Source organism: Salvelinus fontinalis, chromosome 11 (genome assembly GCF_029448725.1).
Source record: "Salvelinus fontinalis isolate EN_2023a chromosome 11, ASM2944872v1, whole genome shotgun sequence".
Lineage (NCBI taxonomy): Eukaryota > Metazoa > Chordata > Actinopteri > Salmoniformes > Salmonidae > Salvelinus > Salvelinus fontinalis.
The window spans coordinates 41,527,421-41,541,171 of NC_074675.1; the positions used below are offsets into that span (position 1 = coordinate 41,527,421).

A 13,751-nucleotide genomic window follows, 5' to 3' on the forward strand; every position below is an offset into this window, starting at 1 on the left:
AATCTTTTTCATATTTTATTTTCATGACCATTGCAGGCTGTGATGGGTTCATATTCCTGAAGTAGCCATACAACTAATGACCATGCACATCTCTCGTTTATTTAAACCTAGTAGTTTAAATAGAAAGGTTAAATATATATTTCAAGTTTTGCAATGCCACAGGCAGCGCAGTTTATAATATACAGTCAAATTTAATTAACAGGTGAACAGTTTATATTTGACATTGAAGTAGGCCTATGTATGTTACTGTAACTAGGCTACCCTATTCCTGCTGGGGGCACACTGGTTAGATCAATGTTTCCACATTTCCCAGTGGTTGTAATTCTATTTTCTTTACAATGTTTCAGAATTCATGGGCAGTCCATCATATTTAGGTTAGGGGAAAAGTTGATGCAAAATATTGTTGAATTCAAACGTTCTACTGACAGGTCAACAATGTGCAATTGTTTAATCATATAGAAACTGACACAAATCATTTTCCAGATACATCATAAATTACTGCTAAAGACTAAAACATCCTGCCAACACAGTGGTAGTTTATGTAAAATATGTGAACGTATGGGTAGTCTACACAGTATTGCTGTGCGATAAGAGTGGGACATACCAAGGCAGGACATAGAAACAGAATAATCTATTGAACTAAATATTGAACAACAATTTGTCTTTTGCATAGTGTGGGCTGCGTTTATCCTACTTTTAAATTGTTTCGAATATACAATCAATCTTTCTGAATGCATGGACAGGTACTCGCTATATACTGTTGGTAGCATGCTTGTTTAGTTTGAAAAAGTCACTACAAAATATCAAAACATTCTGCGCACACCTCTACAGAAATTGGATCAAAATAGCCATTGCTCTTTAAGAACTGCCCTGGCCTAATTCAAATCGTTTTTAAATTATACTGCAAATAAAGAGCATTATTGCCGCCATAAAAGGTATATGAAGGGTGTTTTCCTGGCAGGGTTTTAATGCTCGTTCACACGCACAGTTTTATGACAGGTCTTATTTGTAACGAGTTTATTGTTTTCGTCAAGTTTATACAATATTTGTGTCCGTGCGCAGACTTTTTAGAAATGGTGCACTCAGAAATGTAATGTGAAATGTAGGCAACGGTTATAGGTTCCTGGGCAGAGAAGCAAAGGATCTGTCTGCGGGGTCTTTTAAATGGAAGGATAGCGAGGGCTCCAATATCTACTGTAGATATAGGGTAAGGGTCTATTACGGGGAAGGGCAGAGATGGCTCCAATATCTACTGTAGATATAGAGTAAGGGTCTATTACGGGGAAGGGCAGAGATGGCTCCAATATCTCCTGTAGATATAGAGTAAGGGTCTATTACGGGGAAGGGCAGAGATGGCTCCAATATCTCCTGTAGATATAGAGTAAGGGTCTATTACGGGGAAGGGCAGAGATGGCTCCAATATCTCCTGTAGATATAGAGTAAGGGTCTATTACGGGGAAGGGCAGAGATGGCTCCAATATCTCCTGTAGATATAGAGTAAGGGTCTATTATGGGGAAGAGCAGAGAGGGCTCCAATATCTACTGTAGATATAGAGTAAGGGTCTATTACGGGGAAGGGCAGAGATGGCTCCAATATCTACTGTAGATATAGAGTAAGGGTCTATTACGGGGAAGAGCAGAGAGGGCTCCAATATCTACTGTAGATATAGAGTAAGGGTCTATTACGGGGAAGGGCAGAGATGGCTCCAATATCTACTGTAGATATAGAGTAAGGGTCTATTACGGGGAAGGGCAGAGATGGCTCCAATATCTACTGTAGATATAGAGTAAGGGTCTATTACGGGGAAGGGCAGAGATGGCTCCAATATCTACTGTAGATATAGAGTAAGGGTCTATTACGGGGAAGGGCAGAGATGGCTCCAATATCTACTGTAGATATAGAGTAAGGGTCTATTACGGGGAAGGGCAGAGAGGGCTCCAATATCTACTGTAGATATAGAGTAAGGGTCTATTACGGGGAAGGGCAGAGAGGGCTCCAATATCTACTGTAGATATAGAGTAAGGGTCTATTACGGGGAAGGGCAGAGATGGCTCCAATATCTACTGTAGATATAGAGTAAGGGTCTATTACGGGGAAGGGCAGAGAGGGCTCCAATATCTACTGTAGATATAGAGTAAGGGTCTATTACGGGGAAGGGCAGAGATGGCTCCAATATCTACTGTAGATATAGAGTAAGGGTCTATTACGGGGAAGGGCAGAGAGGGCTCCAATATCTCCTGTAGATATAGAGTAAGGGTCTATTACGGGGAAGGGCAGAGAGGGCTCCAATATCTACTGTAGATATAGAGTAAGGGTCTATTATGGGGAAGGGCAGAGAGGGCTCCAATATCTACTGTAGATATAGAGTAAGGGTCTATTACGGGGAAGGGCAGAGAGGGCTCCAATATCTCCTGTAGATATTGCCTACAATAGAGCACATGTTATTTGTGTAAATGACAGCAGTCTGCAGGCAGGATCTGCTATGCTTCTAGTTTCAGCAGCCTTAAGAGCTGGATATGCTTGCATATCCACATACACGCTGCCATGGAGTTACATTAGAAGTGCCCATCCAAGAAGGCTCAAGGTCATTGGCCGCAGATAAAATGACGTCAAATCACTACAGTAGCTTTGATTGGACTGATCATGTCAACATCAGACTTTCAAAATCTTAGCTAAAGTCATCATCATGAATCACAATCTACTGGCAAATCCTTTCTAATCCTTCTCATGAAGAGAAATTATAGATAAAACATATCTGTGCTCATTGGCCATTGGACATAAACTACACATCAAGTTGGAAATTGCAAATTCAACAATTAGTGGTTTGGAAGGAATCAGTGGCTAACTGCAAGCATTGCAAAGCAATCACTAGCCTGCTATTCAGTGGAGTGGCTGTGTGGTCCCAAGTCTGGGATTACGGGTCTCTTTTCCAAGGTTAAAATGATAAACATTCAACATTGGCCATGCTGTCAATGAAGCATGATTTGTGCCACGCTCAAAACAACTGTTAACTCGGAACTGCAAAATCTGACTTCAATGAGTTCAAGACAACTGGGAACTGGGGAAAAACGAGCTCCGACTGGGGAAAATACATTTTGAGCGGTCATCCAACTCGGAGTTGTACATCCAGAACTCGGGCCTCTTTCAAGAGCCACGTCCTGAAGATCACTGACGTCATCATGATTCGACATTGTTTTTTTCAGAGTTCCCAGTTGTCTTCAAATCACCATAAATCAAGAGAATGTCAGACTTTGATGATAAAGTTTGATGACAAAATTTGCCCGCAAAGGACCGCTGCGCCAGCTTCCTGTTCAAGTGAGCACAGCCCAACAAGGTGAGGTCAAAAATGTCTTGTATGCTGCTGCATAAATTATGTAATATGGCAGGGAGATATGTATACTGTAGCTACGAAAGTAATACTAAGTGTTGTGTAGTAAGCTGTTAGTAGCCCACGTGCCTCACCCTAATAATTTGGTCTATTTTCCCCTCTTAATTTTGCCTACTGTTCTGATTTGGTGGTGCACATGTAGCCTATAACCTGTTTTAGAGAAATGCAATCATCGAGAGTTGGGCCAGTAATCGAAAGGTTGCTAGATCGAATCCCCGAGCTGACAAGGTAAAAATCTATATTTCTACCCCTGAACAAGGCAGTTAACCCACTGTTCCTAGGCCACCATTGTAAATAAGATTTTTTTCTTGCCTAGACTTGCCTAGTTAAATAAAGGTTAAATAAATAAAATAAAAATTGAATTTTGTAAGAGCTTTCATTGTCTGCTTATATGCCCCCTTAATTTATCCTACGGTTCTGACATGGTGTACAGGGAGAACACTGTAAGAACAGCCCATGTTATGAATTCTGTCGCTGTACATTTCAAAAGCGCTGAGCAAGTAGTTATATTGACTACATCCGTCCTAGCTCGCTCATTGTCTTTATCAAAATTACGGATTGCCTCTTATCCGCTTGTCGTCCCCTTATGCCATAGTTTGTACATCTCAATTGTCAGTAGAAACCACATTTGTTTAAGCAAGTCAGCAATATCAGCTTTTTTTAAAGGCAGTAAATGAGGCTGAATGAACTGTTACACCTAGACAAGGCCAGGTGTAGCAGTGGTAAGGTGTTGGGACAGCTTTATGTAGACCCTAAAAGTCTGTGGGCACCGTTTTTCACCATTATAGTGAAATTAATGTATTGTTTAGTGTTGTGTACTGTAGTTGCGTTGCTGGCATGCATCCCCCCCCCCCCCCCCCCACTAAGATATACATGCTAAAATCGCCACTGTGTACCTTCACTCTCTCTTAATTAATCTCCTGTAACTCAACACGCCATACATCCACTAACTCTTTTAAAAAATCATGTATTTTTAGTATGGCAGAGTCGGTGTAACTAAGCCAGGGCTTGCCTCTCCTGTATATGTGTGTGTGTGTGTGTGTGTGTTTGGGGGGTGGGGTGCACACAGGTAAACAGGGGCACCAGGTGGTCCTTTTGTCCTGCCAACAGTTATCTGGGTGACCCATACAGGGGCCACTGGGGGAAACTGACTTACAATACAAGCTGTCTTCCAATGTCTCCATAGTGAGTGTGGGAGAGGTGGAGTTTGAGTAGGCTACTTATAACTTTATGTTACAAACACTTTCTCTTCTGGGTATGAAATGTCATTGCTGGGTGAGCCACTCCCCTGTCTGTGCATTAACCCTTGTGCTTTGCTGCAAAAAAAATTACATACATACATGGTCAAATTGACCTACACAGTTTAAACACACTCAACTTTATTTTGTCTTGTCAGACCTTTCAGAAAGAAGAAATACAAGAACATTTGATTTCAAAAACTCTATATTTAAGAACTATTTGTTAAACATATTTCCTTTCTCCCAAACAAGTATTTTCTGTTTGGAGCTCATTTTTTAGTGTCAGAGACCTGCTGTTCTCACACTGAGAAGGAGAAGCTTGGGAAAGCTCCTTTTCACCCAAATATAATTATAAAAGTGCAACCAGAAATAGTCAAAACAAAATACATCAAAGACACTTGTTTAATTTGGATCTGTGCAAATATCTATACACATGAAAGCCTCCGGGTCAAAATGACCCACAACATAAGGTTTGTATACAAAATCGACATAGACATTCCAAAACATATCAGTGTGTGACCCTAAATGAGTAAAAGTAATTTAATTTCATGTAGAAAAAGATAGATTAAGTAGTGTTTTAGACAACTCAAAAGTGGAAATGGGTCAAATTGACCCGCAACATAACATCAGGATAATAAAAATGAGTAAACGAAATTATGTTTCAAATAGGACACATATCACATGCACAAAGCTAAATTAAATTAACCATTTTGAATCCCAAATGGTAGGCTAGCAGTTATAAAACAGTTATTTTTAACCGTGAACTATCAAGGACTTCCTGTTTACAGTAGCCTACTATACACTTGCAAGTTGTCACTTTATGCGTTATTCTTTCTTCTCTCCACAACCATTCTCCGATTCGAATTTGACTGTCGGGAGGGCGGAGATCAACTTAGTAAAACCCTCCATATTATAATCTTGAGTGTCAGACAGCACCTTTACCTTTGGGACAAAGACGGAGTCCTTGTGCCTGGCTGTTCACTCTACTGGTGACTCGAGAGAGGCTGGTGTCGTATTCATATTGCGTTACCAACCGGAACTGTTTTCTGCTCAAATAACGTTTTTGGACCATTTACATCTATTCAGGTAAGGATCGGTTATCTCCACATGGAGACGCGATATACAGTTTAAAAATGTATGTAGGATATGGCAATGTTACTATGTTTCAGGCTAGCCTACGTCGTTTGTACAGTTCGAGAGATGAGTGAATATGAGTGATATGAAGCTACATTGTTGCCAGCCAGGGTGGACGAATATTCACCTTCAAGTGCGACGCTTCAAAGTGGATCTATTCTAATTAGCTACTTTGTAAACAATGATCATCATTGGTCAACCCCTGGGTCATATTCTCATTTGTCTCGACTTCACGGTTAATAAACGTCATGTACTGTTAGCAAAGCCTACCACATTTCCAGAACTGAAATGCAGAATTATACTGCTGTTGATTTTGTTTATTTTTTTTTCAATCCATGGATAGTGTTTCTCAAAGTAGATGTCAAGGTGATTTAGTTGGCTGCTTGTCAACTAATTTATTTATTCAAATTTCCAGACTGGCATCCTTCACTTTTGCAACAATTTTTTATGAATAGCCTACAGTAGGGCAGGCTTTAGCCTACATTTTACCAGCCAACACACACACAGCTCTGAAGGAGCTCTGTTTACAGTCTGTCTGTACACGTCTGAACTGGAGTTAGTTTAATTAACTTGTAGAGAAGAGGCGGGTGGGTTGTCACCAACCTTAAATACCTCGGCTGCAGGAGGCTATGACTGAGTGTTGTTGATAGTTCCTGGTCAAGATTGGGCTTGGTGTTGGGTTATCTTGTTCTGTATCTCAGTGAGTAGCCTACTGTTCCCAGGGCTTTTGCTTTTACGAACAGTTTCACAGCAAAGTAACTGTGATGAGGATTACATGTCAGAGAATTCCAATGATTGGCTTGATAGACCGCTGCCTGGTTTGAATCCAGGCTGTATCACAACTGGCCGTGATTGGGAGTCCCACAGGGCGGCGCACAATTGGCCCAGTGTCGTCTGGGTTTGGTTGGTGAAGGCCATCATTGTATATAAGAATTTGTTCTTAACTGACTTGCCTAGTTAAATAAAAATACATTGATATAGGCCATATGTATGTAGAGAAACTCCTTACTTATATTATTGAATATTTGTATTAATATAATTCACCCACCCCATCTGTTTCTCAATCTGTACTTAGACAATGGTTGTCTGGGTTTTATTGCAAGCTGTTGCATAAAGCCAGTATTTCCACAGGAAGGAGGCTAGAGCTGATGTAGTCTTCTAAAAATTGCTGCAAGACTTACTATGAACTATAGAAAGACTGGCAATGAGGTGCCAATAACAAGACTTAATATGAACTATAGAAAGACTGGCAATGAGGTGCCAATAACAAGACTTAATATGAACTATAGAAAGACTGGCAATGAGGTGCCAATAACAAGGTAATTAGTGCACTACTTGTTACTGGTTTTGGGTGCTGACAGTATCCATTAGTCATGTTTAGACAGCATGACTAACACTTCACTTGACAATGGCGATACTAAGGCCAGTGCCATAGGGGCACAAGACCTTCCAGCGCCTGTCAAAACCATAAGGAACAAGAACATGCAAGACTGCTCTCTCTGTTTGGATTGTGGTGAACCACGTTGAGTCATAATCCTACGTACAAATAACTTCCATGACACTCTCTCCTCTTTCAGGTGTGTGAGACCTGACCTGAGATGGGCCTCCCCTCGTTACTATGCCTGTGTGTGCTGGTGACCCTGTGTGGCCACCGGGGGGTGCTCTCCCAAGCCCCCTCCTATGGCGAACGGGGCTCCGACCTGGGGATCCAGGTATTCCTGCAGGTGGCCCGCTCCAGACCCCAGGAGAACGTGGTGCTTTCCCCCCACGGCGTGGCCTCCATCCTGGGCATGTTGCTGCCAGGCGCCCATGGAGAGACCCGCAGGCAGCTCCTCACAGCACTCCGCTACAAGAAGAATGGTAAGACTCCCTCAATACTAGTCCTTTCATAGCCTCACACAGTGTCTCTCATTAAAGGATACTGCAAGATTCTGCCAATTAAGCCACTTTTCTTCTTACCCAGAGTCAGATGAACTCATGGATACCATTTTTATGTCTCCTTGCAATATGAAGGAAGTTAAAAGGTAGTTTTGCGAGCCAATGCTGACTAGTATTAGCACAATGACTGGAAGTCTACAGGTACGCTAGCATATGCTACTGTACGTGTAGACTTCCAGTCATTGCGCTACCCAGAGTAACAACATGATGACTTGAAGGACATGCCTTCCAGTTATACTCCTACCACGAGGAACGACAATGTTTTCAGAAAATCCCAAAATATCTAATTGAAATTCCCCAACTCTTCTTTCTAGGACCTTATAAGATGTTGAGGAAGCTCCACAAGACGCTGACAGCCAAGTCCAACCAGGACATCGTGACTATCGCCAACGCTATGTTCTCCCAGCAGGGCTTCCCTATGGAGGAGGCTTTCATGTCCTCCAACAGGGCCAACTTCCAGTGTGAGAGCCGGACCTTGGACTTCACTGACACCCAGGTGGCTGCAGCCACCATCAATGACTGGGTCAACAACCAGACCAAAGGTGAGACTCCAACTGGAGACAAGCTTACTGTAGGACAGTCAATTTAAACATTACCATAGATCTCTAATGGTATGTAATTAGGCTACATTCATGTAGCACCAGACTTTATTTCACTAGGTCTTGTGGTGATTTTACATTAAATGGGGGTAACTAACTTGTCCTATTCAATTCATTATTTATTTTGGTCAGTGTGTCATTTGTGTTGGAATCATACATTTTCCTGACTGCTGTGTTCTAATTTACAGGCCACATCCCCACTTTGGTCAAGGCAGACATGTTGGACGGTGCTCTGACCCGCCTGGTGGCCGTCAACGCCATCTACTTTAAAGGCCTGTGGAAGTCCCGCTTTCAGCTGGAGAACACCAAGATAAGAACCTTCAACGCGGGAGACGGCAATGCATACAAGGTCCCTATGATGTCCCAGCTGTCGGTCTTCAACATTGGTGAGTTCTGCTCTGAAACCTAAGACACCACTCTGAACCCTTCTGACCTGCTCACTGGGCTAATATTCTGACCTGTGTGTGAAATTATATACTGTACTAGTCTGCTGTAGTTAGACCACATAATTCCATCTTGGCTGTAGTTTAGCCTGTTAAGTGACATGGTTAGAGTTTGTCATGTTGGCCTAAGTGTAGTCGAGTGGGGTATTTACTGTATCAATGCCTTACAGTTTCAGGACAGAATAGCTACTCTGGACTGTCTGGGATTATTTCCCTGACATGCCTAGTTTATTTCTGATAATAAATTGTGAAAGCCTCATGAATTAAGCATTGCTCTTGGGAGTCATCTTTTCAACCTCCATTTACAGGGTAAATACTATAGAGCAACACATTTGGCAAGCATATTTCTCAGACATAATTGACAGGTTAAATCACTTTTCTGTGGGTTGATATGAGTATAATGGGAACCATATTGTTGCTTTATGACTACATATGGAGTTCAGCTTTGATGACTTGTTTTATGACTGTTTTACAGCATGATTGTACATGTTGTTGGATTGGTATCACTGTGGTTTTGGCGTCTTTGTCTTGCGGACCACATCCCTACCACAGATTGTCCTGGGAACCAACAAACGTCATCCTTCTCATTATGCAACTAAAGCCAAACTAGACTAAACTATTTGACATACATTATTCATGTCACTATAGAGGAGAGATATAGTATCCTCATAAGGGTGTTGAATATTGTCAGAATTTCAGATAGACCAATAATGCAGTAACACTTCTTAGCTCACGGTATGGATACTCCTGACCCCTTATCTCCTAGGTCTGGCCAGCACACCCCAGGGGCTGAATTATAAGGTCATTGAGCTACCGTATCACGGCAACAGCATAAGCATGCTGATTGCCCTGCCATCGGAGGAGGACACGCCCCTAGGTGATGTCATTTCTCACATCAGCACAGCCACGGTACAGAGCTGGACCAAGCTGCTACACCAGAGGAAGGTCCGCCTGCTGCTGCCCAAGTAAGACCCAAACACAACAACCCACTCACTGGTCAAAAACCCTTACCCAGGATTCTGTTCAGTAGGACGCAATGTCCTGAACACATTGCAGGTAAAAATATATTGTATAGAGCTGACATTATTGCCCACTACATGACAGAAAAGCGTGTCTGTAATGTTGCACCCCAATGACCAAGTAACTTCCAAGTATTGTTGCAGGGACAGGTCAAAGATAACACACCCACTCCTGGCTCGTATTTTAATAATATTTAATTAACTTTTATTAAACTAGGCAAGTCAGTTAAGAACAAATTCTTATGTACAATGATGGCCTACCCTGGCCAAACCCTCCCCTAACCCGGACTATGCTGGGTTAATTGTGCGCCACCCTTTGGGACTCCCGATCACGGCCGGTTGTGATACAGCCCGGGATCGAACCAGGGTCTGTAGTGACACCTCTAGTACTGCGATGTAGTGCCTTAGACCGCTGCACCACTTGGGAGCCCTATGGCCAGGAAGCACTTCCTATCAGCAAATAACACACCTGCTAACACTCCTAGCTTCAACATTTGTGCTATTTGTTATGTGTATGAAAAGTCTTCACTAATTGGTGAATGAAATGGTCATTACGTCATTGGCATGTGTGTGTAGGTTTACTGCTGAAGCCGAAGTGGACCTGCGAGCCTCCCTCTCAGCCCTGGGGATAACAGACATATTTGATGATGGCAAAGCCGACTTCAGACACCTCAGTGAGTGGCACTGGGATCATACATAAAAAAATCACATAGAACTGTAAGGTCTTCTTTCTGACAGTGTATCAACCAACCATTGGTCTCAGTCTGGCTTGACACAACGATGACTGGTGCGAATATATGAAAACATTGCTTGAATGTTTACTGCAATGAGAGCTCCAAATAGCCATGATTCATGTCTAGCTGTCTGGTGTGAAATGGTGAAGAAGCATACGATGTTATTTTCCTCTAACGACTTCTGCAGACTTTCTGATATTATGGACCAGATATAACGTGTGCAGACTTGTTGTCCTCTAGTGCCACCCAGTGGAACATTGTTTTTATCAATGGAACTTTACAGCACTTGAATATTTTGTCATCTAACTTTTCCCTCAGGTACAGAGCCTGTGTATGTATCTAAAGCGTTACAGAAAGCTAAGATAGAGGTCAATGAGGATGGAACCAAAGCAGCTGCTGCCACGAGTGAGTGTTTGTTGGTTTAGTCATTTTGTGTTTGTAATGAATTGAGTTGCGTATCTGTGTGGATATTCTCTCTGAATATTAAAGATAAGGCAGGTTGAAGACATGTTTTGATTTGTATTTATCCTTTTCCTCCAGCTGCCATCTTAATGGCCAGGTCTTCTCCACCTTGGGTCATTGTAGACCGACCCTTCCTCTTCCTCATCCGGCACAACCCAACAGGTACAGCATGCTGTCTGGCTGGCTCTCATTTTTCTGTAACTTTTAGAATGTACTCTAATCATTTCAAAAGACTGACATCCTCATTGGCAAATATCACTAGTTGTTGTGTAATTGAAACGACATACATCGGGAAGAAGGTCAGGTCATATTCTGTCTTTGTTTTTCTTTCTTGTTGACATGCATGCCATGTTCATTTCCTTCTATTTGCTGTAGAATTACTTGTTGTTTCCTTGGTCCTTAGGTACGATCCTCTTCATGGGACAGGTCAACCAGCCTTGAGCTTTTCCTGCCTGCAGATATCCCTTTCCCTGGAATGTGCCTTCCGAGCTTCAGAATAATACATTAATATACACAGCACACACTTCCTTGCTCACATGCAAACACACCCATATAACACACAAACACAATTCACACTCATACTCAGACTTGTATTTTTGCCATCTGGAAATGTGTGTACAATATGGATATATTCCGATGCTATTTGTTTTAAATGTTTGCATTTGATTTGACTTTATCTATGGTCCATAATATAGTGTTCTGCCAATGAGACATTTCCGAAGTGTTTTAATTATCCTTTGTATACTTTCTAGAGTACTTGTTACCTTTTTTATATGACCCTAAATGTCAAATGTGTATATTATATGGGGTACATTTCAGTTTGAATTAATGTTATTGGTGGTTTTACATGTTCAGTTTCAGATTAGAAAGTTACACTCCAAGTCACTGAATTCATTTAGCCACTCAAACCCATGTTTTGATATGTCAATCATTTGCATTAAACTCTGTTTGAGTACGCTTGTACTTTGTTTTTTTCCCCCCAAATGGAATGTAACAATTACCATCTGTTATTGAGGTGGATGAGTTGGTATTTGAAAAACAGAAAAAATTGAGGGGTGTGCTTAAATAAACATCCTTTCTCTTGTATCAATAAAATATACAAAACATTCCATAAAGTAAATTAATGTATTTATAAAGTTATAGCTATATGTAAAGGATATCTTCTATTAGGGAAAAGTACCGTTGGATGTGCAAGTTGACTGGGGGAGATTCTCATTTGGGAAAAAGACTGTCCTCCATCCTCTCCTCCGTGCCCTGGAAACAACTCAAGTTGGTGAGGGGTCGAGGAGAGTGTCATTTAGTTAGTAGGTGAATGGAAGAGTGTCCTTGCCTCCTCCCACCGACGAAGCACATGTGAGGTAAGGTTTTGCGAGCATGGAGAGGTTAGAAAAAGGCAGACTAGTAAATTGGGCCAAGGAAAAGGTGGGTATTGGAGAAAGTGGATACATGCCTTTTGGCTGATCCATATGTAGTCTCAGGCTGAGTAGAAAATAAGTTGGGTACTGTTAAATCGGTGAAGGTAGTTCGAAGTGGACTTGATGATTTTCTGTGTTTCTTCCATCCATAGGGAGCGGGCACTTCGTGTCACGCGCCTAGGGACAAGATCTGTGACTTGCTTTGCTCTCCAGACAGGGTGCCTTTGAAAGGAGTGATTACTGGGGTGGCGTTAAGTGTTGAGGTGGAGCAACTGAAATTAAAAATTCCCTATGTCTGTGACGCCTGCCGTTTGGTGTGACACAGGCCCGGTGGCGAGTGTGATGAAACTGAGAAGACACTGTCCTTTTGAGTTTGGAAGCAGAGTCTTAACTGGGGATCAGAAGAGAGATAGGTTGTAGTTGCCAGGGTCAGCGTAGAACAGAAGGTGTTGAACAGAAGGTGTATTCTGAGGCAGTGAAGAGAGAAGAGGATGATGAGTCACGGGTGAGCAGTATGCCTAGGGCAATACAGAGTGATACAAATGTGTGCTTCAGTAAGGTTGGCTTCTTAACATTCATTGCTATGATTATCAACTGTCCTGCAGAAATGGAATGTAAATCACAGAAAATAGATGTTTTGGTGGCAGTTGCAGATAAGTACTTGGGTGTACTAGGTTTTACTGCAGAAGAGTTACAAGGTGTGTTGAACAAAATAGCCCTGCCCTCCCAAGCAGTCGGCCTGGTGAAGGATCACTTAGAGTCAAGGTACTGGCATGGGGTGGTGATTTTTTAATATTTTTATAGTGGTATATAGGTGTAAGGTTAGTTGGTGGTATGCAAAAGTGATATGTAGGTGTTGGTGGTATGTAATAGTGGTATATAGATATAGGGCTAGTTGGTGGTGCAATTTTTCCCTTTTTGTTTTCGTATCACAAAATGTAACGTGATCAACCACACAATACCACACAGTAGGTGGCGGGATGGACAAACAAAATGTGCAAACGCCATAATACCAAAGAAGAAGAAGAAGAAGAGGAAGAACAAGAGTATCCTACTTGAGCCCTTCCCAGAAGAGTTTTGAGATCTGCTACACCCCCTTTGAATCAGCTGTTGTTAACTCAGAGAAAAGCATGCATATATTTAAAAACACTATGCTACTTATACTTTTATCTATAAAATGTCTACCACATACAGATTACTTTTTACCTCATTACACAGTTCATTTGGGATTCCACCCCTGTAAATGTAATTTGCATGATGGGAGAAGTGAAGAAAGAGATTCTCATTTCATACAAGCGTATTTGTTTCCACATTTCCTCTCCTCGGTTTGCTTTGACATTTTTCAAAAGGAGTCGAGGAGAGGACGGAGGAGTTGAGCAA

At 41.8% G+C, this 13,751-nt stretch overlaps 1 protein-coding gene across 1 annotated transcript; it reads left to right on the forward strand.

Moving 5' to 3' along the window:
* The first annotated feature begins 5,398 nt into the window (after nucleotides 1-5,398).
* serpine2 (serpin peptidase inhibitor, clade E (nexin, plasminogen activator inhibitor type 1), member 2) lies at nucleotides 5,399-11,911 on the forward strand. The gene is made up of 9 exons (XM_055939264.1): nucleotides 5,399-5,713; nucleotides 7,339-7,621; nucleotides 8,014-8,241; nucleotides 8,487-8,684; nucleotides 9,508-9,706; nucleotides 10,337-10,434; nucleotides 10,813-10,899; nucleotides 11,035-11,118; nucleotides 11,360-11,911. The coding sequence occupies exons 2-9, from the start codon at nucleotides 7,360-7,362 to the stop codon at nucleotides 11,395-11,397; spliced, it is 1,194 nt and encodes a 397-aa protein (XP_055795239.1). The 5' UTR covers nucleotides 5,399-5,713; nucleotides 7,339-7,359; the 3' UTR covers nucleotides 11,398-11,911.
* Nucleotides 11,912-13,751: the final 1,840 nt, after the last annotated feature.

Excerpts from the sequence above, each read along its gene's own strand:
- serpine2 (XM_055939264.1), top strand. The coding sequence starts at position 7,360 with ATGGGCCTCCCCTCGTTACTATGCCTGTGTGTGCTGGTGACCCTGTGT. Across the intron at positions 10,900-11,034 it reads CAAAGCAGCTGCTGCCACGA|CTGCCATCTTAATGGCCAGG; the intron begins GTGAGTGTTTGT and ends CTTTTCCTCCAG. Across the intron at positions 11,119-11,359 it reads CATCCGGCACAACCCAACAG|GTACGATCCTCTTCATGGGA; the intron begins GTACAGCATGCT and ends CTTGGTCCTTAG.